General features: G+C 37.8%; 2 protein-coding genes and 1 pseudogene across 2 annotated transcripts; 2 read left to right on the forward strand and 1 right to left on the reverse strand.

Moving 5' to 3' along the window:
• The first annotated feature begins 98 nt into the window (after positions 1–98).
• Positions 99–934, forward strand: LOC107851808 (annotated as a pseudogene).
• An 8,065-nt stretch (positions 935–8,999) lies between these two features.
• LOC107849402 (agamous-like MADS-box protein AGL62) lies at positions 9,000–9,656 on the reverse strand. Its single transcript, XM_016693984.1, has one exon. The coding sequence runs from the start codon at positions 9,654–9,656 to the stop codon at positions 9,000–9,002; it is 657 nt and encodes a 218-aa protein (XP_016549470.1).
• A 17,284-nt stretch (positions 9,657–26,940) lies between these two features.
• On the forward strand, positions 26,941–27,633 carry LOC124889563 (flowering time control protein FY-like). Its single transcript, XM_047401514.1, has one exon. The coding sequence runs from the start codon at positions 26,941–26,943 to the stop codon at positions 27,631–27,633; it is 693 nt and encodes a 230-aa protein (XP_047257470.1).
• The last annotated feature ends 146 nt before the right edge of the window (positions 27,634–27,779 follow it).

Raw genomic sequence — 27,779 nt, forward strand, 5'->3', positions numbered from 1 at the left:
TACCTTTAAATAGTCCATATTTTTCACTCTCAATGTCAACTCAAAATCACAAGAATATATTATCTCTTATTCTTTTCATACAACTTATTTTATCAAACATGGCAAAGAAACCTGGTAGCATGGGTCATCAAAAGATCAAAATTGCCAAGATAGAGGTCAAGAATCACATCCAGGTTACCTTCTAAAAACGTCGCTCTGGTCTTTTCAAAAAAGCAAGTGAACTGTGCACTCTCTCTGTGGTGTTGAAATAGCCATCATAGTTTTTTCCCCTGCAAGAAAAGTCTTTTCCTTCGGCCACCCTAATGTTGAGTCCCTTATTGATAGGTTCCTCTCGAGAAATAATACTAATAATAATCCAATCGCAAATAATTCACTTCAACTTGTTGAGGCACATCGAAATGCTAATGTTTGTGGGCTCAATTTGCAACTCACTCAAATTCTTGGTGAGGTTGAAATTGAGAAGAAAAGAGGTGAATCACTTGATGAAATGAGGAAAACTAGTCAGAGCCAATGTTGGTGGGAAGCTCCCATAAGTCAACTTGATTTGCAAGAACTTGAACAATTAAAGGATTCAATGGAAGCTTTGAAAAAATATGTGACTAATCAGGCAAGCAAGTTTATGGTTAATGAGATTGCTAATTCTTCTACTTTTTTTGGTGATATTGCTAATGGGATCTTTGAAAACTATGATATCAAGCCACCTATAACCATGCCTTCTTCAAGTGATCTTCACAACCATAGCCTTGGTTTTGATTCAGCTGCACTTTTTTAATTCTTTTTTTATTTTTTGTGTCTCTCCGTCCCTTTTTTTGGATTTTCATTCGGAGTCTAGACACTAATTTGGGGCCTGACTAATTAAGATTTTCATCAGTTTGCAACTTCATACACTGATTAAGATGGTAGATTATAATAATCGCACCCATCACAACCTTTAATGGTCGAGTGAGTACCTCACTGCTGGTTGGCCTTTGCTCTAAGTTCTTCAAGTTCTCAATTTGTGCATTTATTGCTAATAAGCAACAACAAATGAATCAATATAAGGTATTTTCTTAATAGGTTGTTTTTAATTTGCTATTTATCACGGTATTATAAAGAATTAATAAGTGTAAACTGATTATTCTCAAAGAATGATGCATAGATTTTTATGTAAACAAAATACTTAAAAAACTGTTGTTATTTGGATCATAAACTTAAAAAAGTAAACCAAATTAACACATAATATATTAACCCTTTTAGAAACAAATGAACAAATTCAAAAGAAGTTTCACCAAGGTAATAATTAGGTAATAAACATATACCTAGGTAGAGTAATTGGATCAAAACAAGAGCAGTTCATTCTAATTTTAATAGTTCAATAACATTTTTGACCCCCCAAAAAAAACACATGCTAGTACTTCATGAACAAGAAAAGGAAAATAAAAACAAAACATGCTTACTTAGTAGCTAATAATGTTTTAATATTAGTACTAACTACTTATTGCTTCAAAATTGGCCATCTTGTTACAATGCTAAGTGTGTATCAAGAGATTCCAACCAACACAAGAACAACAAGACGAACAACAACGTGCTAGTGAATCGAAAATGGCCACTAGGCTTGCAACACTTGTTTGAACTAGAAAAGTGAGTTTAACAACAAGAAAAACAAAGACAATATTGCTAGTGAATCGAAAGAGCTCCACACGGCTTCACTAGACTTTTATATTCAACAACACAATGTTAACTAGATTTACAAAGAATGAGATAGATACTTGACACACAATATTCATTAATCTAAGAACCCTAACAAGAGAAAGGACCCTAAGACTAATAAATATCAATACCAAATTCTTACTTGGACCAAGAGGAACTCAAAGAACCTCAAGAACCTAGTTTCTAGCCATGATACAACACTAGTATCACTCTACTAGTGAGAATTTGGTTTTGGCCTCTCCAAATGATTAGAAAGAGAAGTAAAAAATTTACAAGTCTTTGTTTCTTGAATAATAGGAATGAACTAAAGCAAGACTAGCCCTATTACATGGCTTATATAGTCACTTAGAAAGGAGGTACAAAGACCAAATTACCCTTGGCATTTAAGTGGGTGGGTTTGGGGTGTCTTGGTGGGCATCTTTACATTTTATTAAATATTGGCCCTTAGATGGGCTCACAAGGGCCTCACAATGGCCCAGAATGTGAACAAGGCTTGGATTCATTGCAACTCACGTGCTTGGATTCATGTGAAAGGTCTCGAGCTAGGAATTCTTGTATCATCCTCTCTATCTTAAAGGGAATTTGTCCTCAAATTCGGATCATTACCATCTTCCACCATTTCCACCCGTGAGAGATCACACACGTTGAAAGTGTTGTGCACTTGATATTCCGGGGGTAAAACAATATTGAAGGCATTGTCGTTGATCCTTTCTAATACTTGGAACGGGCCATCACCTCATGGCATCAACTTAGCTTTCCTTTGAGATGGGAATCTATCCTTCCTTAGGTACACCCACACCCAATCTCCTAGTTCAATAATATTAGGTGCACCCACACCCAATCTCCTAGTTCAATAATGAGCTTTCTTCTACCTTTGTTGGCTCGCCTCGCAACTTCTTGGTTTTTCTTCTCCAGCCGCAACCTCACCTTCTCATGTAGCTTTTTCATGGCCTCAGCCCGTTTGCTTCCATCTAAGCTTATCACAAGATCACTTGGCAAAGGGGTTAAATCCAAAGAGATGAGGAGGTTGATGTCGTATACACACTCAAAGGGTGTCATCCCCGTGATTGAGTGTATAACACGATTATAAGCAAACTCAATCAACGGTAAGTGCTCCTCCCAAGAAGTCATTTTTCCTTTAACCATGGACCGTAGCATAGACCCTAAGGTCCTATTTACTACTTCCGTTTGGCCATCGGTTTGTGGGTGGCATGAAGTCGAAAACAATAACTTAGTACCGAGTCTACCCCACATGGACTTCCAAAAGTGGCTTAGGAATTTAGAATCCCTATCACTCACTATGGCCCTTGGAACACCATGAAGTTTACAACATTATCAACAAACAAAGAGGCTACGCTAGGCGCATCATCACATTTAGAACAAGGAATAAAGTGAGCCATCTTGGAAAATTGATCCACCACAACAAAAATACTATCCCGCCCCTTCTAGTCCTCGTCAATCCCAACATGAAGTCCATTGATATGTCAAGTCAAGGATGCAAAGGGGTAGACAATGGGGTGTACAAACCATGGGGTTGGAGCCGTGACTTGGTTTCTTTGTACTCAACACATTGTCCGCAAATCCAGGCCACATCCTTGTGCATTCTAGGCCAATAAATTGTTCTTCCAAAATTCCGAGGGTCTTCTCGACCCCAAAATGGCCCATTAGACCGCCATTGTGTGCTTTCCTCACAAATAATTCTCTTCACAAACTTGAGGGAACACACAATCGTCTACCTTTAAGGAAGTATCCATCAAATTTGGTATAGGGATGGGAACCCCTATCTGTAACCCACTTATCCCTTTTCAACTCTTCATTTTCAATATAGATAGGAGCGAAGTGAGGGTCCTCGGGATATAAAGACTTAAGGCTTTCAAACCCCATCAACTTAGACGACAAAGTAGACACAAGCACAAGTTTTTGGGACAAAGCATCGGCAACCACATTATCTTTACCTTTCTTGTATTGAATAACATAAGGGAAAGTTTTAGAAAATTCAATCCATTTGGTATGCCGCCGGTTAAGCTTGTCTTGTGCCCGTAGATGCTTCAAGGATTCATGATCCGTTCGGATCATGAAATCTCTAGGCCACAAATAATGTTACCAAGTGGCCAAGGCTCTAATCAAGGCATACAACTGTAAATCGTACGTAGAGTAGTTTAGAGTTTCTCCTTTGAGCTTTACGCTAAAGTAGGCAATAGGCTTCAATTCTTGCATTAAAATCGCACCTATGCCAACTTTTCTTGCATCACATTCGACCTCAAAAGTCTTGTCAAAATTCAGTAATTATAGCAAAGGGGCCGAGATGAGCATAGCTTTCAAGTCCTCGAAGGCCTTAGCTTGTTCATCTCCCCACTTGAAAGGCTGATCCTTTTTAATCACTTCGGTCAAGGGGGCGGCAATGGTGCTAAATCCTTTGACAAAACATCTATAAAAACTAGCCAACCCATGGAAGCTTCTCACTTAACCTACGGTTTTGGGAGTTGGCCAATTTTTAATGGAGTCAATCTTAGATTCATCCACTTCGACCCCTCTTGAGCTCACCACAAACCCAAGAAATACAACCTCATGGACACCAAAAGAACACTTTTCTAGATTAGCATATAACTTCTCCTTTTGGAGGACATCAAACACACATTGTAAATGCTTTACGTGCTCATCTAAGGACTTACTATACACCAATACAACATCAAAATAAACAACAACAAACTTTCCAATAAATGGCTTTATCACATGATTCATTAGCCTCATGAAAGTACTTGGAGCATTTGTTAGGCCGAATGGCATAACCATCCATTCATAGAGACCGAATTTGGTCTTGAAGGCGATTTTCCATTCATCACCTAGTTGCATATGAATTTGGTGATAGACACTCCTTAAATCAATTTTAGAAAAGAAAACACGAACCACTCAATTCATCAAGCATATCATCTAACCTAGGAATAGGGTGACGATATTTTACCATTATCTTGTTGATGGCTCAGCAATCAATGCATGCCAAGTCCCATCTTTCTTGGGAACTAGTAGCACCGGAACCGCACAAGGGCTCATACTCTCATTGATATATCCTTTGTGGAGGAGTTCCTCAACTTGGCGTTGCAATTCCTTGGTATCCATCGGGTTGCTCCTATAAGCCGGTTTGTTGGGCAATTGTGAACCCAGCACAAAATCTATTTGGTGTTCAATTCCCCGAAGTGGGGGCAATCCTTGTGGTAATTCCTTTGGGGAGACATCCTCATAATCCTGCAAAACATGAGAAATAGGAGGAGGAATGGAAATGTTAGTGGCGTTAGTGTTAAAACAATGAGCCAAGAGGAGCTCGGAGTGTCCTCGTCATGATCCACAAATAATTCTTTCCTCCTATCCATCATCACCACACTTCCTTGCCCTTTAGAAATTAGGAGCCCCTCGGTTTCCCCTACTCCCTCACTCTTGGGTTCCCCTTTTTTTCCCTCACTCTTGGCCTTCTTTCCCTTTTTCCTTAATTCCTACATCTTTTGGTATAATTTATTCACTTGCAAAGGCAATAATGGATGAAGAGAGACCTTTCGGCCATCCTTCTCAAGTGTATAACAATTGGACCTTCCATAATGTTTGGTCGAACTATCGTATTTCCAAGTCCTTCCTAACAACAAGTGACAAGCTTGCATTGGTATCACATTCCAAAGCACTTCATCATGGTAGTTGGCTACCTTAAAACGTATCACACATTTCCTTGTGACCTTTAACTCGCCGCATTTATTCAACCATTGCAACTTGTAAGGATTAGTGTGAGGTGTAGTCAACAATTTCAAGAAGTTCACCATTGCAACACTAACCAAATTCGCACAACTTCCACTATCTATCATCATAATACACACACTTCCCTTCACAAGACATTTAGTATGGAATAAATTCTCCTGTTGGCTAGGGTCATTTATCGCCTTACTAATCATGGCACACCACACTATAAAGTTTGGAACCACACACTCCCCTTCTTGCGGATAAGCATTCTCACAATCATCATCATCATGTGGCTCATTTTTGGCTCCATATTGAGGCTCGTCCTCATTCTCTTCTTTTTCAAGACCTACTTCTTCACAAAGGTAATACAATCTCCCTTCCCTTAGGATCACATTGCGCCGGTTTGGACATTCATTGGCTTTATGTCCCCAACCTTGGCACTTGAAACATTGGAACCCTTTAGGATTAGGATACTTGTGAACTTCTTTCCGGGGAGGAAATTTATGGACTATTTCCGGTTGAACCATATCTTTTCTCCTTGGCCAACCCAACGTTGATGGTCCCTTTGCCTTGAACGACGACCTCTCTTTAAGCTCCCTTTCAATCTCAAGAGCCGATTGGAAAATCCCTTCAACGGTATCAAACTTATGAAGTGTCAAATGAGTGGAGATCTCTTTGTTCAACCCATACTTGAACCGAATGATGTCATGGCCAATTTGTTCTCCCCGATGATCAAGCTTCAACATGAGTTGTTGAAACTCGTCATAGTATGCCATAACACTTCGATTCCCTTGTCGCAAATTGTAGAACCTAGCAAGCAACTCATGATGATAACTTTTAGGAAGATACTGTTGCCTTATTAGGTACCTCAACTGAAACCATGGTGGTGGTTTTCCCTCTACCAACTCGTTGCCAAACCACTTGATGTATTCCCACCAAGTGTTAGCATAGCCTTCAAAATGAGCTATGGCGTAACAACTTTTCTTCTCCTCCAAGATATCATTCACTTGAAACACTTTATCACACGCCGACTCCCAAGCAAGATACACCTCAGGGTCACTTTCACCCTTAAAGATAGGTAGGCTCAATTTGATGGTATTGATGCCTACGTCTCTCTCTAGGTGTCAGTTTCCCCTTTCTCCATACCCTCAGTATCTCCTTGGATCCACACGACCTCCTCTCATCTCTTTCTCCCTCATGTAGGCATCGTCAAAGACTCCATACCCTTCATAATCCTCTCTACCATATTTCTCAAGGTGGACGGGATGATTTTTGACATTTGGAACTTGATTCGGAGGAATTGGATTTTGTGGAGGTGGTGGTCTTTGGTTTAGTGGAGCTTGGAAGGGGAGTTCAGATTTTGTGGAGGCATTTGATGTTGGATTACCTCTTGCGGAACTTCAGACATTTGGGAATGGGTTGGTCTATTGGAGTCTCGGTTTACAGGGTTATAAGTTGTTTGGCTTGCGGCATTTAGTGGAGCTAGTGAAGGATTTGGCAATTGTGGCCATGTTTCGGGAGTAACAGTGGCAGAGGAATTTCTATCATGTCCACTTGAAGAAACATGTCGAGGAATAGAAGGACGAGAGTTCCTTTGACTCTCCACTTGTTCTAACCTCCCACTAATAGTTGTCAATTCTTCCCTTATGGCTCCCACTTCCGTACTCAACCTTTCAAGAGCCCGGGTCATAGCCTCAAGAGTGATCCTCATATTCTCCATTTCATTAGAATCCACGGTTTGAGACGTGGTTCCCTCCATTATCAAGGTATCACCTATACAAGCAACAAACAAGTTAGCTTAAAATCCCTCTCCTCACTCACACTCTCTTGGTTCACTCACACTCAAGTTCCACAAGAGTTGTAGATTGGCTAGGAACCCGTAAATCCGCAAGGTATGAGTATGCTCTTGCCCGGAATGGATTCTTGTTTGAAACTCAAAGAATTCTTGTCAAACTAGAATCAAGAGTTACAACGTATTCAAACGACAAAAGCAGACAAACAAACGTTGACACGGACACAAGGCTTCAAGTGACTAATTGACAAGCTAGTAGGAATGTACTAGTTTGTTAATTAGTTCTCAAGTCAATTAGAGGAAACTAGGAATCAATAATTAGAAACTAGAACATCCAAATTTAATCTTAATTATCACATAAATAGTAACTAGGGTGATGTGGCAGCATGCCAATGGCCGCGGATCCACATAAATAGTTCATCAACTTGAAGTCTTAGTCCCCTTAGATCTTTTGTAATGGATGACTTGTTATTGGGATGGAAAACATAAAGTGTTGTAACATTTTTCAAACCCCCTTTTTTTTTCTTCTGTTTTTCAAACTCAAAAGGTGATGTTTGACCTCACTAGTCCCATAAGACAAGGTTCCTTATTTTAAGGAAAAGTGGTTGTCAAGTCTTAAAATGGTGATGTTGGCAAGTCTTATCACAAACAATTTTCAATTTTGTCTTACAACCTTTTTGGATCTATTTATCTTTATAGAAGTTAAGACATAAGATGAGGAGAAGTTTAGGATGAACACAACATCAACACCTTCAAGAACACAACAACAATACACCACAATGGTCACTTCCAAGGTTTTTTTTTTCACAACACAATTCTCTTTTTCATTAAGCTCAACTTTAGATTTAGACACCATTTGTGTTGATCAGAAACAAACCAACACAAGAAACAACTAAACAAGTAAAACTTTTGTAGATCTACAACCAATTTTCTTACCAAAATGTTCAAGAACACACTTTTTGGTAAGAGCTTTCCAAGATTGTTTTTGTAAGAACAAAATCTAGCCTTGAGCTTTGATACCAAATGATACAATGCTAAGTGTGTATCAAGAGATTCCAATAAACACAAGAACAACAAGATGAACAACAAAGTGCTAGTGAATCGAAAATGGCCGCACACGGCTTCACTAGGATTGCAACACTTGTTTGAACTAGAAAAGTGAGTTTAACAACAAGAAAAACAAAGACAATATTGCTAGTGAACCAAAAGAGCCCCACACGGCTTCACTAGGCTTTTATATTCAACAACACAATGTTAACTATATTTACAAAGAATGAGATAGATACTTGACACACAATATTCATTAATCTAAGAACCCTAACAAGAGAAAGGACCCTAAGACTAATAAATATCAATACCAAATTCTTACTTGGACCAAGAGGAACTCAAAGAACCTCAAGAACCTAGTTTCTAGCCACGATACAACACTAGTATCACTCTACTAGTGAGAATTTGGTTTTGGCCTCTCCAAATGATGAGAAAGAGAAGTCAAAAATTTAAAAGTCTTTGTTTCTTGAATAATAGGAATGAACTAAAGCAAGACTAGCCCTATTACATGGCTTATATAGTCACTTAGAAAGGAGGGACAAAGACCAAATTACCCTTGGCATTTAAATGGGTGGGTTTGGGGTGTCTTGGTGGGCCTTTTTACATTTAATTAAATATAGGCCCTTAGATGGGCTCACAAGGGCCTCACACATGGCCAAGAATGTGAACAAGGCTTGGAGTCATTGCAACTCACGTGCTTGGCTTTGTGTGAAAGGTCTCAAGCTAGGAATTCTCGTATCACATCTCCTCAGCTATTGAGTTCATAAGGAACAATTGAAGAACAATAATCAATTGCAACCTGATTCAAAAATTGATCCTCAGCTCCAAATCTTGCTATGTTTATAGTTGAATTCGATGAAGAAGATCCATTTAACATACTCAATTCATCAACCCTTGTTGTTACGTTCTTCTTCAAATTTTCCAATGCAACCATAAATTCTTCAAGTTCATCAATACCCTTAGTATCAATTGGTTCATTCCACAAATATCCCCCATTGTTATTATCATCAATATTCACCAACTTCTCTTCTTCAATATTCTCTTTCTTCTTCTTCTCCGCTTCCAAATCTTTACACATATGAGAATAATACTGGTTATTTAGTTGCAAGTTGAATTCATCAGTGGTCGATGATGACAACGACGAAGATGGTATTCTAGTGACGTAACGGTCAATAACAGCATCAGCACTAGGATGACCGAAAGTGAAAAGACATTGGCGCTTTAAAGACTGAACCAGAATAACAATTTCTTCACCAGTTAATATGCAAAGTTCACTAGCTTTTTTGAAAAGTCCTAAACAACGTTTTGAGAAAGTAACGTGTCTACTGTTCTGATTGTCAATTGGCTTGATTGCAGTTTTCCTCCGCCCTTGAGTTTTCTTAACGACGTTAGTGTTAACGTTCATGGTGACCAACTTGATAGCGCATTTGAAGTACTAACTCTTTGTGCCAATCTAATGGAATTGCAGGGAATTGTTAATCTCTGAATATATTGATTGTGACTCGAGGAGATGATTAATTGCAACACGCAGTTATCCACGTTAATCTATCAAATGAACGAACTTTTGAAGAATCCAATATTTGCAACGCATGCAGTTATTGCTGCAGGATTTTCTACATTAGCCACTGCAATCGCTTACCCTTTCGATAGCCTTAAGGCCCTTGTACAGCTGTGAAAATTGATATTGACCCTGAGCATTCACTTAAATGTATTATCTTACACTGGGGGGAGCATCTTTAATGTCTTATTGTGCTTTGGTTGTATATTCTATGAAATGGAATGCAGGTGGGATCAAGTAGCGGTAAACAACTCACTGGTGCTGATGTCGTCAACAGGGTTAGAACTTTGTCAGGAAGTTCAGGTGACTCAATCAGCTATTTTTGTTTTATGGTAACCAGAAGTGATGCTACTCTGCTCTCCCATTTTGCTTCATGAAAAAAGTTATTCAGATGATGTATGATGTATCAATTGTATTACTGCTTTTATGGGAAATGCATGCATTATAGGTCTTATGAAAGACCGATGAAAAGTTCATAAATTTTCTCGTATGGATGGCTGTTTTATGGACATCTTTCGATCTTAAATGTTAATGTTCTTTTAATCTTTTATGACCATTGAAGGATAGTATAATGGTGTGGGGTGGTTGACACTTGGAAGGTCATTGGGTTTGGGAGCTCGCTTTGGTGTTTATGAAATATTAACAGCTTTTTACAAAGGTATGATTTCTTCAGCTGCTTAACTGTTTATTAACCGTTTTGCCAGTCTTCTGAACAGAAAATCCAAACCTAAACCAAGCAGGATTTTTTTGCATGATTATGTTGGTTTGTTTGCTTGTCTTGTAAGTGGAAGTTCTAGAACATCCACTCTGTTAAAGAAGCCATATAGAATCGCCCGAAATAATAGATGAAGTACTTGAAAAAAAGGTTATTACCACATCGGAATAGTTGACCACCTAGAAGCCACATTACCATATTCCAACATAAATGGTTTTAATAAATTCCCGACCTCAGTTTGTTTTGGACCATATCCAGAACAGTTCTTAATAGATTAGCTATGTCAACAAAGAAGAATTAAAAAACACCATTATTTTTGGAGTAAAATATGTTTTCTTAACCATTATTTTCTCAACTATACAAATAGAATTATGAAATTTAGAGCTTTTTCCTATCACTAATATATTCACATAGTTTTAGCGTACAGATGATCAATTTGAGGTGGTCTTTCAACAAGAAAATCTTTGCTGTCTGCATATTCTCTTCTTCAAACTCCATCTCTGTTTCTGCGGCTAGCTTTAAATTGAATTCCTGCGTTGTTTTCCTTTAACGATTTGAAACCAACACTTGGTATCAAATCTTTAATCTTAAGGGACCTGTGAGTGTTTGCATCAATTTGTTCCAGTGTATACCATGAACGGAGAAGAAAATTTTTCCTCAATGGTACCACCAACTTTCGATGGAGAAAGTTATCAAATCTGGGCAGTTAGAATGAGGATATATCTGCAAGCTTTGGATCTCTAGGAAGCTGTTGAAAATGAATACGAGATATCTCCCTTGCCGGACAATCCCACGGTGGCGCAGATTAAAACTCACAAGGAGATGAAAACCGGAAAATCAAAGGCATTGCCATGCTTATTTACTGCAGTTTCATCTAATATCTTCACTCGTATCATGTCTCTGGAATCAGCGAAAGAGGTATGGGATTATCTCAAGTATGAATATGAAGGAGATGAAAGGATTCGAGGGATGCAAGTGTTGAATCTGGTACGTGAGTTTGAGCTGCAAAGGATGAAAGAAATCAAAACCATAAAGGAGTACTCTGACAGACTCCTTAATTTGGCAAATCGCATCAGATTGTTGGGTTCCGCTGTCAATGATTGAAGGATCGTTGAGAAAATCCTAGTAACGGCACTTGAAAGATTTGAAGCTACCATAACAACCTTAGAAAATACTAAGGACTTATCCAAGATAACACTTGCAGAGCTCTCAAGTACTTTTCAAGAGCAAGAGTAACGCCATGTTATGAGACAAGGAGGAGTTGTCGAAGGTGCATTACTAGCCAAGCATCATGATGATAGACGTTCTAATAAGAAGGAGAATAATAACCACCAACCAATTGATGGAGAAGGTGCAGCACATAGCCACAAAAACAAAATAGGTGGTTTCAAAAGAAACTACCCTCCTTGTAAGCATTGCGGCAAGCTCGGACATACACCTTTTAAGTGTTGGGAAAGGCCTGATGCCAAGTGCAGTAAGTGCAATCAGCTTGGGCATGAAGCGATAATCTGCAAGAACAAAACTCAAAAACAAGATGCAGAGTCTCTAGTTGTTGATGAACAGGAAGAAGATCAACTCTTTGTCGCATTATGTTTAACAAGCAGTGTCTCAAGCGATTCGTGGTTGATCGATAGCCGATGCACAAATCATATGACTAGTGATAAAGATCTTTTTAAAGATTTGAGCCCTACTAAAGTTACAAAAGTTAAATAATCAGCCATGGTGGTTATATTCCAGCAAAAGGAATGGGAACCATTACAATTGAAACACAATCGGGCACTAAAACAATTTCTGATGTTCTTTATGTACCCAATTTGGATCAGAACTTGTTAAGTATTGATCAGTTATTAGAAAATGGTTTCAAATTGTATTTCAAATATAAACACTTCTTTATCAAAGAATCATTTGGACAAGACCTATTTAAATTCAAAATGAGCGGCAGAAGTTTCTCATTAAATCCATTGGAAGAAGAACGTGGATTTCACGAGTTGTGTGTGGACCCACCTCTACTAAAAGAAGACATTCCACCTGATGATGAAGGTTGGCTTTGTCCTGGTTGTGATTTAAAATTTGAATTCATTGACTTGCTTAATGATAGTCAAGGAACCGACCTTTCCTTTACTGACAGCTGGGAGAAAGTATATGTAACCCCGCATTTTTGGGCTAGAATGTAAACCGTCATTTCTTTTCATAAAGGTTACAAAATCCATAAATCCAATGAAAATTTAGTGTATTGATCAATTATGTAGAGTGGAAATCTATTTGAGCAAGAATTAAGATCATAGAAGTCCCCTAACTCAAGGACAAGTTGAAAGATTTCCAATCGTTCGAGTTTGAGTAAGCTTCGAAACTTGGGTCAACTTCAATCAACCATAGCTCCCTATATATAACGAACTGGGTGGCCTACTATATACCAAATTGTAGATAATTGAATAAGCTTTCCAAAGATATAAGATTTGTCGAAATCCAATAACTGGATAAAGAGTTATGGCTATTTTAAGTTTCAGCTGTAAGACGAATGCCATTTCAGTGCATGGCGCATCGCGCCAGAGGCCAAAATGGCACTCCTCAATTTCCAGCAATCCTCCGTAATAGTCCCGCTTTGCGCCAAACTTACAGGTCTCAATAATTGGCATTTTTCCAAGCTCCGCGTCCCGTTGGGGCCAAAAATGGGGCTCTAGTTTCAGAATTTCACTCAAGGGTATTTTGGTCTTTTTCAATCATTCCTACCCTCTATATATTTCCTAGTAAAGGGAAAAATCTCATTTTTTTCACTCTTTCATTGTAAGAATTAGGGTTTCCTCCCTATAATTCCAATCCAATTATCTCTAGTAACTCAAGATTCAACCATGGGAATTCGAAACAAACTGGAGATTTGGAATCCCCAGATCGTAAGCTTCAAGAAGGAACTATTATTTTCGCAAATAGAGGTACGCGGGGTTATCTCAAAAATCTCATGGGCTTAAAGAATTCATGTTTTAAAAATGGGGGTTTTGAAATTATGAATATAATTATGTTTCAAGCATCTTTATGATATTGATTTGGTCTTTAGGCCTATTTCCGAAGTGATTTGATATATTATATATGTATATGATTGTGATTCAAAAGATGTTAACTTGAGAGCATGAATTATATGAAATCCCTCTCTTGATATGAAATTGTTTTGAATTTTCATATGATGTGAATTGTTAGAAATCATCTTCACAAGCATGACATGAACTATTTTGAAAGTGGATATGATTTTTGACTTGCAAGGAGAGGGTTATTATGTTGAAATATGATGAATATAATGGTTGCATGAAGTAATGATGCGATATTGATGGCTTGCAAGTCAGGTATGACGATACCCTATAGAATAAGATATGTGGTTGAATTAAATAGAGTTGAATGCATTGATTTTATACGAGATAGGTGGATACCTGAAGAAGGCATTTGAGTGTAAGGGCTCATCGTTGGAAACCATATTTGCGGACATGGGAATTTGGTACCAGGCTAAGTGATCTTGTGTACCTGACTTTATGTCATTCCCAAATTAGGACTATAGTTAGGAGCCCTGTTTTGTGATCTTATGCACTACCATACTTTATTGGGTCGAGACACCTTGCTGTGTGATCTTGTGTGTTTTTCCCTCACTTATACTCTAATCTCGGCGGTAACTGAAGTTTGATATTTGGCGTAAATGTGATATGTAGAGTATTCCACCCAGCTCAGCTGCATTGCATTGTTGTTGGAAAATTATTACATTATGCCAATGTTCTTTTCAAATGATTTGATACGAAACTGCTTTATAATGGCTCTCACTTATATTCTGTAAAAATTTTATATTTTTGTTTTGGATTTCTCTGCATACCAGTACTTTTGTATTGACCCCCTTCCCTCCCAGGTTTGGAGGCACAGTCTAGAGGTCCAGATAATCAGTAGATTTTTCAGATAGATTTGCGGAGTCGGGTGGTAAGCCTTCTATCTTTCGGAAGGCCTAATGTCTGGCAGATTAATTATTATTTAGTAGTGCTTGGTCTACTGGGGGGCCTTGTCCCAGTTTTCAGATAGTAATTTGTTTCAGTCATGTAGTAGAGATTTCGCAGACGGTTTTCAGATATTGATAGAGGTTGTGGGACATTATTTCCCATTATTGGTTTCATTAGATTCATGACCATGTTTCCGTAATATTGTGTATCTTCCACATTTCTTTTTATCATATAAAATATGTGCATGACTACCAGATAGAAAGGGGTGTTTCGTGCCTTTATGGTTCATCACGACCAGGGCCCCAGTTCGGGTCGTGAAATACTTGGTATGAAAGCACGGTTCATGGTCCCAGGGTATCTGCAAAATCGCATCGGGTAGAATCTTATTTATGGGTGTGTAACGCACCACACTTATAAGCAGGAGGCTATAAGGCATTTAGGAATGTCTCTTTTTCTTCATGTTCTAGTTCGTGCAATAGAGTCAAAATGTTCCTCCTTCATACTCTAATTCGTGTTATGGTGACTTCCATATGAAAGTAAAATCATCCCAAATTCTTTCCTTACTATGATGTTCTTAGACCCATACATTACTGGGGCGATTCAAGGGCAAAAGTTTAGAGTCTAAATGGTATGGTCCCTTCGGATCGCGTCATATAAGATCTTAAAATTGTGCAAGGACTTGAGAAGAGTCCATTATTGCTTCAGAGTATATTGGTTCTAGTGTGAACCTTGATCTTGATGAAATAGTGCTTGTTATCCTTCTGTATTGTGTATATTCGGCCCTTTTCAAAAATTTATATTGCAGATGTCATGCTTAAGGGAAAAGATGTGTAGTAGAAGTGTTGGAATTGTATTTCCACCCAAATAGTAGTATAAGTTAAAGTGTTGGTGTCATGACCTATTGGTAGCTAGTAACGTGTGTGGATTGTATGATAATCTGTGGGGAAAATATTTGACTCAGATTTTTTTTATCTATACAAAGTAAGATGTGTATTCTCAGATTATGGAATATTGTGTGACAAGTTTCTATCTCTTGAAATTATTTTATCATCGTGTTGATGAAACTAAAAAGTCTAGTGAAGCCGTGTGGGGCTCTTTCGATTCACTAGCATAGTTGCCTTGTCATTCATTTCATTTTCTTGTTCAAACCACAAAAATCAAAGTCTAGTGAAGTCGTGTGAGGCCTATTTTGATTCACTAGCAATTTGTCGTTCAACGTGTTGTTCTTGTGTTGGTTGAATATATGTATAGCTGAATCTTTTTGCATGAGATAGATTTGGTAATGAAGCGATTCATCCTTGTGTGTTAGTTTATTAGTAGAAGATAGAGAAGGAGTTATTAGGCGAGGTGAATTGTCCTTGCTTGAAGTGTAAAAATGGCCAGATTAGCCAGTAGGTTATAAGTATAGACTCATGGTTGTTGTGGACTTTGAAGGTAGTGTAAATGTACGCTTGGGTAAGTAATTGTGATGTGAGAAAGCAGTATAAGTAGATACGATTGTGTGGGGTTATAATATAAGGATAAGGTTGACCATGTCTATTATGAGGCTTTAACCCCCCCTGCCCCTCTTTTCATTGGTAGTTGTAAACTAGTACTACTCGTGAGAAGGTATGTAGTAGATTTTTGAGATATTTGGGTAAAATATCCCAATTTGATGGATTAGTATATTTATATTATGTTGCATTCTTCATTGGTGGTAAATGATTGATACTAAACTATAGGCTTGAATTTAAATGGTGTGGTGGTAAATAGTGGCAAGAGTTTGATGATGCATGTTTTGTGGGATTAAATTAGTAGGCTTGATGTTTGAAATAGTACATGCTAATGGATTATGATAAGGAAAACCGTTAGGTCATGATCGATTATTATGGTTATGAAGTTCTAGTGCACTAGTGTTTTCGTGATGTTTATTTCATAGTTTTCATGTGAAAAATTTGTGTGTATGGTTGGGTTATAAATCATGTTTAGCACTAGACATTAAGTTTGAAACAATTGATGGCCATGAAGGTGGATGTTATGATTTCTTGATTAATGATACTAGTTATAGGGAAGTGATCTATAGGCTTGAACAGTGTATGCGAGTGCCTAAGTTTATTTGATTTCGTAATGAAGTATGACAGTGTATGTATGATGTAGAAGTATGCCCAGGGTGGTTTAAATCTGCGGTATTTATTGTAAGGCTATTAAATGTTGTCTGTGGCTAGTGGTACCGTTGAGTTGCTAGGTGGGAAAAGGACTAGTTAGATGGTATATGGTATTCTAAATAGCCAAATTAAGGAACTTTAATTGATAGTGTTGAGCCTTTTTTATATGATCCTGATTCTCATGGTAGAGGAATATAATTTTAAGGTGGCTATATTGGTAGGCTATGACAGAAGTAGAGTGATTCATTAAAGACTTGGTGACATCTATGTTAAGTGTTAGAATCTAAGTTTGAGTCCTTGAGGGTTGCGCTATTAGAAATAAGAGTTGAAGCGCTAGAGGGTGTGCACTCCAACTACGGAGATACTCACGAGGATTCGAAGTAAGTAAGTGTTCTAGTATTATGTGATGACCATTGGGGCTATAGAATGATAGAGTGTGTCTCAGAAGGTGGTATTAGTATTGGTTTTTCCACTTCCAGATGTAGTCATTCGGGTTAATTTTTATTAATTACGTGTATTGTCGTTTTTCATACCCAGAGTGTAGTAAGGGTAGTTCTGTTTAGAGTCTAGTAAGGGATCTCTCAAGCTTAAGATGATGGCTTAATGCTAAGAAGGAGATAATAGTACAAGTGACCGATTCAGACTCTCAAATTCTAGTAGTAATGTCAGTATGATATAGAGCATCAGAAAGTGAGGGTGACACTCCACCCATTCTTATCTCAGTGTTTTTCAGTTACCCTAATGCCTACTTATGCCTTACATTATAGTTCCATGATCATAGTTCATGTTCATGCACACGATAGAGAATCATGTGCTCATCTAGTTCCTAAATGAGAAATTCCAATTCATTCAATAGTCGGGATCACATTCCATAAGTTATGAGCTCCAAATTGAGGTCATGCAGCTCATGACTCATGTTCTCACGCTTTATAGTGTGCTCAGTTACCATAACTCATGCTATACGCCAAATGTTTGGCGAGATTCAGCTTTGAGATGGGTGTACTCTCAACTCAGATCACTTTGATGAATCCCTAATGTTGTTTTGCTATTCCTCAAGCCTCAGTTAAGCAACAAGTCTCGCATAATACCCTCCTTATGTAATGATAGTGGCGTTTAGTAAATTCTTCCTGTTGATAAAAGATCATTGTATGCTTGTTTAGATAAGGCCATGAGTGTGAAGTAAGATTTGGGGCTAAGTCTATGATGAATGTGATGGTTAGTGGAAATTTGTGTGTGCATATATTTTTTTGAGGTAGCGCGTGGGAGTGATATTGACAGTGGTTTAGGGAATATGCGAAACATGTCCTTATGAGTGTTTGCTTTGAAGTTTATATGTGGTTATAAAGATAGGCTTGAATGACATGTTAGGATTTTTGTAAAGGAATGCTATATGCGCTAGCGACTTCATAGTAAGAATTCAGAGTAGCCATTGAAGTGGTAAGGCATGTTATACTTAGGTTGTGATCTTTAAAAGAGATATAGAAGGTTGCATCATATGGTTTAGAATAATAGTGTGGTATGACATGATGTATTTTTGTGACTTGGAATTAGGTTTGATCGCAATGAAAGGATTTAAGCTACTATAGACATTAGTAGAAAGATTTATCAATGCCCATATGATAATTATAAGTTGAATAGAATGAATATGGTATTTAAGAAGTTGTATTGCCGAAGGACTGGCAATTCCATCCTCATTTATGAGTTATATGTCTATATTCCAGGCTGCAGAGTAATGTCAATGTTGGGATCCTATAGTCGGATGTCTTGTATGACTGATGCCCAAATCTTTTGCTATCTAATGCTACCAGGACTTCGTCAGGAAGAGTATTGATAAGATACTCCAAATTGAGTATGGGTTTCCAGTATAGTTTAGTCTATGTGGCCAGCAAATCAATTTAGCCGTCAGATTCGCATGACTTGTTTTTTTCGTCTTTTTATTTAATCATGCTACCCAAAAATCTCAGATATGTTACTATTCCAAGATAGAGTATACTAGTAGCTGCGAGTATAACTCAGTTCATGCTTCATGTACTAGATTCAAATTCCAGATGTTTAGTTATGATTCAATTCGTAAGTGCCTAGTGCATCGCCTCAATTTTTTCGAGTATCTTAGTGATTTGAGCATTCATAGAAGCACATAGTGTCCCAAGGGGGAGATACCCCCATTCAGTTGCATGCATAGATTCTTATTTAAAGCTTCGCATCAATTAATATTGCGTATTCAATCATACGTTCATACGTCAGTTCAGTCAGATACGCATGCATTAGAAAGGCATGTTAATTAGGAGAATTCAGCTTATGAGTAGCTTCAGTTGTGTATTCCATGCATCTGATATGCACGTCCGGTATAAGAATTCAGAACATCAGTAGTTCCAGTCTTATAGTCATGTTTCAAATCAGTGTATTCTTTCTTAGAGAACATATCATGTCCGTGTTATTCCATATTTTAAGGCTTCAAAGTCCTTGCCCATCATTCGGGGATGAATGATCCCAAGGGGGAGATAATGTAACACCCCGCATTTTGGGCTAGAACGTAAACCGTCATTTCTTCTCATAAAGGTTACAAAAGCCATAAATCCAATGCAAATTTAGTGTGTTGATAAATTATGTAGTGTGGAAATCTATTTGACCATGAATTAAGATCATAGAAGTCCCCTAACTCAAGGACGAGTTGAAAGATTTTCAATCGTTCGAGTTTGAGTAAGCATCGAAACTTGGGTCAAATTCAATCAACCATAGCTCATTGTATATGATGAACTGGGTGGCATACTATATACCAAATTGTTGATAATTGAATAAGCTTTCCAAAGATATAAGATTTGTCGAAATCCAATAATCGGATAAAGAGTTATGGCTATTTTAAGTTTCAGCTGTAAGAAGAATGCCATTTCAGTGCATGGCGCATCGCTCCAAAGGCCAAAACAACACTCTTCAATTTCCAGCAATCCTCCGCGATAGTCCCGCATCGTGCCAAACTTTCAGGTCTCAATAATTGATATTTTTCCAAGCTCCGCATCGCGCTGGGGCCAAAAATAGGGGCTCTAGTTTCAGAATTTCACTCAAGGGTATTTTGGTTTTTTCTACCCATTCCTACCCTCTATATATGTCCTAGTAAAGGGAAAAATCTCTTTTTTTTTTCTCTTCCATTGCAAGAATTAGGGTTTCCTCCCTATAATTCCAATCCAATTATCTCTGGTAACTCAAGATTCAACTATGGGAATTCGAAACAAACTGGAGATTTGGAATCCCCAGATCGTAAGCTTCAAGAAGAACCTATTATTTTTGCAAATAGAGGTACGTGGGGTTATCTCAAAAATCACATTGGCTTAAAAAATTTATGTTTTAAAAATGAGGGGTTTTGAAATTTTGAATATAAACATGTTTTAAGCATCTTTATGATATTGATTTGGTCTTTAGGCCTATTTCCGAAGTGATTTGATATATTATATATGTATATGATTGTGATTCAAAAGATGTTAACTTGAGAGCATGAATTATATGAAATCCCTCTCTTGATATGAAATTGTTTTGAATTTTCATATGATGTGAATTGTTAGAAATCATCTTCACAAGCATGACATGAACTATTTTCAAAATGGATATGATTTTTGACTTGCAAGGAGAGGGTTATTATGTTGAAATATGATGAATATAATGGTTACATGATGTAATGATGTTATTTTGATAGCTTGCAAGTCGGGTATGACGATACCCTACAGAATAAGATATGTGGTTGAATTAAATACGAGATAGATGGATACCCGAAGAAAGCATTTGAGTGTAAGGGCTCATTGTTGGAAACCGTATTTGCCGACATGGAAATTCGGTACCAGGCTAAGTGATCTTGTGTACCTGACTTTATGTCATTCCCAAATTGGGACTATGGTTAGGAGCCCTGCTTTGTGATCTTGTGCACTACCATACATTATTGGGTCGAGACACCCTGCTGTGTGATCTTTTGTGTCTTCCCCTCACTTATACTCTAATATCATCGGCAACCAAGGTTTAACAGTTGGTGTAAATGTGATATGTAGGGTATTCCACCTAGCTCAGCTGCATTGCATTGTTGTTGGAAAATTATTACACTATGCCCATGTGATTTTCAAATGATTTGATAGGAAACTGCTTTATAATGGCTCTCACTTATATTCTTTAAAATTGTTATATTTTTGTTTTGGATTTCTCTGCGTACCAGTACTTTTTTATTGAGAAGGTGCAACACATAGCAACAAAAACAAAACAGGTGGTTTCAAAAGAAACTACCCTCCTTGTAAGCATCGAGGAAAGCTCGGACATGCATCTTTTAAGTATTGGGAAACGCCTGATACGAAGTGCATTAAGTGCAATTAGCTTGGGCATGAAGTGATAATCTGCAAGAACAAAACATAGTAACAAGATGCAGAGGCTCGAGTTGTTGATGAATAGGAAGTAGATCAACTCTTTGTCGCATCATGTTTAACAATCACTTTCTCAAACGATTCATGGTTGATCCATAACGGATGCACAAATTGTATTGCCGAAGGCCTGGCAATTCCATCCTGATTTATGAGTTATATGTCTATATTCCAGGCTGCAGAGTAATGTCAATGTTGGGATCCTATAGTCGGATGTCTTATATGACTGATGCCCAAATCTTTTGCTATCTAATGCTACCAGGACTTCGTAAGGAAGAGTATTGATAAGATACTCCAAATTGAGTATGAGTTTCCAGTATAGTTCAGTCGATGTGGCCAGCAAATCAATTTAGCCGTCAGATTCGCATGACTTGTTTTTTTTCGTCTTTTCATTTAATTATGCTACCCAAAAATCTCAGATATGTTACTATTCCAAGATAGAGTATACTAGTAGCTGCGAGTATAACTCAGTTCATGTTTTATGTACTAGATTAAGATTCCAGATATTTAGTTATGATTCAATTCGTAAGTGCCTAGTGCATCGCCTCAATTTTTCCAAGTATCTTAGTGATTTGAGCATTCATAGAAGCACATAGTGTCCCAAGGGGGAGATACCCCCATTCAGTTGCATACATAGATTCTTATTTAAAGCTTCACATCAGTTATTATTGCGTATTCAATCATACGTTCATACGTCAGTTCAGTCAGATACGCATGCATTAGAAAGGCATGTTCATTATGAGAATTCAGCTTATGAGTAGCTTCAGTCGTGTATTCCATGCATCAAATATGCACGTCCGGTATAAGAATTCAGAACATCAGTAGTTCCAGTCTTATAGTCATGTTTCAGATCAGTGTATTCTTTCTTAGAGAACATATCATGTCCGTGTTATTCCATATTTTAAAGCTTCAAAGTCCTTGCCCATCATTCGGGGACGAATGATCCCAAGGGGGAGCTAATGTAACACCCCACATTTTTGGGCTAGAACGTAAACCGTCATTTCTACTCATAAAGGTTACAAAGGCCATAAATCCAATTCAAATTTAGTGTGGTGATCAATTATGTAGTGTGGAAATCTATTTGACCATGAATTAAGCTCATAGAAGTCCCTTAACTCAAGGACGAGTTGAAAGATTTTCAATCGTTCGAGTTTGAGTAAGCATCGAAACTTGGGTCAAATTCAATCAACCATAACTCATAGTATATGATGAACTGGGTGGCCTACTATATACCAAATTTTTGATAATTTAATAAGTTTTCCAAAGATATAAGATTTGTCGAAATCCAATAATCGGATAAAGAGTTATGGCTATTTTAAGTTTCAGCTGTAAGACGAATGCCATTTCAGTGCATGGCGCGTCGTTCTAGAGGCCAAAACGGCACTCGTCAATTTCGATCAAGCCTCCGCGATAGTCCTGCTTCGCGCCAAACTTCCAGGTCCCAATAATTGGTATTTTTCCAAGCTCCGAATCACGCTGGGGCCAAAAATAGGGGCTCTAGTTTCAGAATTTCACTCAAGGGTCTTTTGGTTTTTTCTACCCATTGCTACCCTCTATATAAGTCCTAGTAAAGGGAAAAATCTCATTGTTTTCTCTCTTCCATTGCAAGAATTAGGGTTTCCTCCCTATAATTCCAATCCAATTATCTCTGGTAACTCAAGATTCAACCATGGGAATTCAAAACAAACTGGAGATTTGGAATCCCTAGATCGTAAGCTCCAAGAAGCACCTATTATTTTTCCAAAAAGAGGTACGTGGGGTTAACTCAAAAATCTCATTGGCTTAAAAGAATCATGTTTTAAAAATGGGGGTTTTGAAATTATGAATATAAACATGTTTTAAGCATCTTTATTATATTGATTTGGTCTTTAGGCCTATTTCCGAAGTGATTTGATATATTATATATGCATATGCTTGTGATTCAAAAGATGTTAACTTGAGAGCATGAATTATATGAAATCCCTCTCTTGATATGAAATTGTTTTGAATTTTCATATGATGTGAATTGTTAGAAATCATCTTTACAAGCATGACATGAACTATTTTGAAAGTGGATATGATTTTTGACTTGCAAGAAGAGGGTTATTATGTTGAAATATGATGAATATAATGATTGCATGAAGTAATAATGTGATATTGATGGCTTACTAGTCGGGTATGACGATACCCTGCAGAATAAGATATGTGGTTGAATTAAATAGAGTTGAATGCGTTGATTTTATACGAGATAGGTGGATACTCGAAGAAGACATTTGATTGTAAGGGCTCATCGCTGGAAACCATATTTTTCGACATGGGAATTTGTTACTAGGCTAAGTGATCTTGTGTACCTGACTTTATGTCATTCCCAAATTGGGACTATGGTTTGGAGCCCTGCTTTGTGATCTTGTGCACTACCATACTTTATTAGGTCGAGACACCCTGCAGTGTGATCTTGTGTGTCTTCCCCTCACTTATACTCTAATATCGGCGGCAACCAAGGTTTGACAGTTGGTGTAAATGTGATATGTAGGGTATTCCACCTAGCTCAGCTGCATTGCATTGTTGTTGGAAAATTATTACACAATGCCCATGTCATTTTCAAATGATTTGATACGAAACTTCTTATAATGGTTCTCACTTATATTTTGTAAAATTGTTATATTTTTGTTTTGGATTTCTCTGCGTACCAGTACTTTTGTATTGAGAAGGTGCAGTGCATAGCAACAAAAACAAAACATGGGGTTTCAAAAGAAACTACCTTCCTTGTAAGCATTGCGGAAAGCTCGGACATGCACCTTTTAAACATTGGGAAAGGCCTGATACCAAGTGCACTAAGTGCAATCAGCTTGGGCATGAAGTGATAATCTGCAAGAACAAAACATAGGAACAAGATGCAGAGGCTCAAGCTGTTGATGAACAGGAAGAAGATCAACTCTTTGTTGCATCATGTTTAACAAGCACTGTCTCAAACGATTCGTGGTTGATCGATAGCGGATGCACAAATTGTATTGCCGAAGGCCTGGCAATTCCATCCTCATTTATGAGTTATATGTCTATATTCCAGGCTGCAGAGTAATGTCAATGTTGGGATCCTATAGTCGGATGTCTTGTATGACTGATGCCCAAATCTTTTGCTATCTAATGCTACCAGGACCTCGTAAGGAAGAGTATTGATAAGATACTCTAAATTGAGTATGAGTTTCCAGTATAGTTCAGTCTATGTGGCCAGCAAATCAATTTGGCCGTCAGATTCGCATGACTTGTTTTTTTCATCTTTTCATTTAATCATGCTACCCAAAAATCTCAGATATGTTACTATTCCAAGATAGAGTATACTAGTAGCTGCGAGTATAACTCAGTTCATGCTTCATGTACTAGATTAAGATTCCAGATGTTTAGTTATTATCTAATTCGTAAGTGCCTAGTGCATCGCCTCAATTTTTCCGAGTATCTTAGTGATTTGAGCATTCATAGAAACACATAGTGTCCCAAGGGGGAGATACCCCCATTCAGTTGCATGCATAGATTCTTATTTAAAGCTTCGCATCAGTTATTATTGCGTATTCAATCATACGTTCATACGTCAGTTCAGTCAAATACGCATGCATTAGAAAGGCATGTTCATTATGAGAATTCAGCTTATGAGTAGCTTCAGTCGTGTATTCCATGCATCAAATATGCACGTCCGGTATAATAATTCAGAGCATCAGTAGTTCCAGTCTTATAGTCATGTTTCAGATCAGTGTATTCTTTCTTAGAGAACATATCATGTCAGTGTTATTCCATATTTTAAAGCTTCAAAGTCCATTCCCATCATTCTGGGATGAATGATCCCAAGGGGGAGATAATGTAGCACCCCGCATTTTTGGGCTAGAACATAAACCGTCATTTCTTCTCATAAAGGTTACAAAATCCATAAATCCGATGCAAATTTAGTGTGGTGATCAATTATGTAGTGTGGAAATCTATTTGACCATGAATTAAGATCATAGAAGTCCCCTAACTCAAGGACGAGTTGAAAGATTTTCAATCGTTCGAGTTTGAGTAAGCATCGAAACTTGGGTCAAATTCAATCAACCATAACTCATTGTATATGATGAACTGGGTGGCCTACTATATACCAAATTTTTGATAATTGAATAAGCTTTCCAAAGATATAAGATTTGTCGAAATCCGATAACTGGATAAAGAGTTATGGCTATTTTAAGTTTCAGCTGTAAGAAGAATGCCATTTCAGTGCATGGCGCATCGCTCCAAAGTCCAAAACGGCACTCGTCAATTTCCAGCAATCCTCCGCGATAGTCCCGCATTGCGCCAAACTTCCAGGTTTCAATAATTGGTATTTTTCCAAGCTCTGCATCGCCCTGGGGCCAAAAATGGGGGCTCTAGTTTCAGAATTTCACTCAAGGGTATTTTGGTTTTTTCTACCCATTCCTACCCTCTATATATGTCCTAGTAAAGGGAAAAATCTCTTTTTTTTCTCTCTTCCATTGCAAGAATTAGGGTTTCCTCCCTATAATTCCAATCCAATTATCTTTGGTAACTCAAGATTCAACTATGGGAATTCGAAACAAATTGGAGATTTGGAATCCCCAGATCGTAAGCTTCAAGAAGAACCTATTATTTTTGCAAATAGAGGTACGTGGGGTTATCTCAAAAATCTCATTGGCTTAAAAAAATCATGTTTTAAAAATGGGGGTTTTTAAATTATGAATATAAACATGTTTTAAGCATCTTTATGATATTGATTTGGTCTTTAGGCCTATTTCCGAAGTTATTTGAATTATTATATATGCATATGCTTGTGATTCAAAAGATGTTAACTTGAGAGCATGAATTATATGAAATCCTCTCTTGATATGAAATTGTTTTGAATTTTCATATGATGTGAATTGTTAGAAATCATCTTCACAAGCATGACATGAACTATTTTGAAAGTGGATATGATTTTTGACTTGCAAGGAGAGGGTTATTATGTTGAAATATGATGAATATAATGGTTGCATGAAGTAATGATGTGATATTAATGGCTTGCAAGTCGGGTATGACAATACCCTACAGAATAAGATATGTGGTTGAATTAAATGGAGTTGAATGCGTTGATTTTATACGAGATAGGTGATACCCGAAGAAGACATTTGAGTGTAAGGGCTCATCGTTGGAAACCATATTTGCGGACATGGGAATTTGGTACCAGGCTAAGTGATCTTATGTACCTGACTTTATGTCATTCCCAAATTGGGACTATGGTTTGGAGCCCTTCTTTGTGATCTTGTGCACTACCATACTTTGTTGGGTCGAGACACCGTGCTGTGTGATCTTGTGTGTCTTCCCCTCACTTATACTCTAATATCAGGGGCAACCAAGGTTTGACAGTTGGTGTAAATGTGATATGTAGGGTATTCCACCTAGCTCAGCTGCATTGCATTGTTGTTGGAAAATTATTACACTATGCCCATGTGCTTTTCAAATGATTTGATATGAAACTGCTTTATTGGATTTCTCTGCATACCAGTACTTTTGTATTGACCCCCTTCCCTCCCAGGTTCGGAGGCACAGTCTAGAGGTCCAGATAATCAGTAGATTCTTTAGACAGATTTGTGGGGTCAGGTGGTGAGCCTTCTATCTTTCGAAAGGCCTAATGTCTGGCAGATTTATTATTATTTAGTAGTTTTAGGTCTACTGGGGGCCTTGTCCCAGTTTTCAGACAGTAATTTATTTCAGTCATGTAGTAGAGATTTCGCAGACAATTTTTAGATGTTGATAGAGGTTGTGGGACATTATTTCCCATTATTGGTTTCATGAGATTCATGACCATGTTTCCGTAATATTGTGTATCTTCAGCATTTCTTTTTATCATATGAATTATGTGCATGATTACCGGATAGATAGAGGTGTTTCGGGCCTTCATGGTTCGGAATGTTCGTCATGGCCAGGTCCCCGGTTCGGGTCGTGACAATATATCTCAAGGAAGTTGTTTCTGCTGCGTCTGGGGAGAAGCTAGATGATATTTTTGAACTTCCATCTGATGACTCAAAGGATGATGACTTCAACCCTGAAAATCCAGATGTAAAAAAAAATGATTCCGAAGTTGAGGCCAGTTCTGATGAATCTACCATTAAAGTATGGGACTTCACAAGCTGCCAAGAAGAGCGCTCATTATCTGATGGAAAAGATAATCTTGTTAAACTTTGGGATGCTAAGTCAGGGGAGGAGCTTTCGTCATTTCACGGGCATAAGAATATCGTTCTCTGCATGAAGTGGAATCAGAATGGTAACTGGATCCTTTCTGCTTCCAAGGATCAAATTATCAAGCTTTATGACATAAGGGCTATGAAGGATCTTGAGTCGTTCCATGGGCATCAGAACATGACATTATTGTCCTGGCATCCGTTTCATGAAGAATATTTCGTCAGCAGAAGCTATGATGGTTCAATATTTCATTGGCTTGTGGGGCATGAAGCTCCTCAAGTAGAAATTACAAATGCACATGAAACTGGTGTGTGGGATCTTTCATGGCACCCAATTGGTTATCTCCTTTGCAGTGGAAGCAATGATCAGACAACAAATTTCTGGTGCAGAAAAAGGCCTGGCGACTCCGCTCGTGATAATTCAATTTAGGACAGCAAGGTTTGGGTGATCAAAACAATGTTCTTGGTCGTATGCCTGGTAATTTTCCAGGTCTTGAGGCCCCCTCAACCCCTGGAGCATTTGCCTCCGGTATATTACAAACTAAGGGTACAATACCTGGAGTTGGAACTACAGTG

This window comes from Capsicum annuum, chromosome 12 (genome assembly GCF_002878395.1).
Source record: "Capsicum annuum cultivar UCD-10X-F1 chromosome 12, UCD10Xv1.1, whole genome shotgun sequence".
NCBI classification, from domain to species: Eukaryota; Viridiplantae; Streptophyta; class Magnoliopsida; order Solanales; family Solanaceae; genus Capsicum; species Capsicum annuum.

Bases quoted from the DNA above. Each gene is read 5' to 3' on its own strand.
- LOC124889563 (XM_047401514.1), top strand. From the start codon at position 26,941: ATGGCCAGGTCCCCGGTTCGGGTCGTGACAATATATCTCAAGGAAGTT.
- LOC107849402 (XM_016693984.1), bottom strand. From the start codon at position 9,656: ATGAACGTTAACACTAACGTCGTTAAGAAAACTCAAGGGCGGAGGAAA.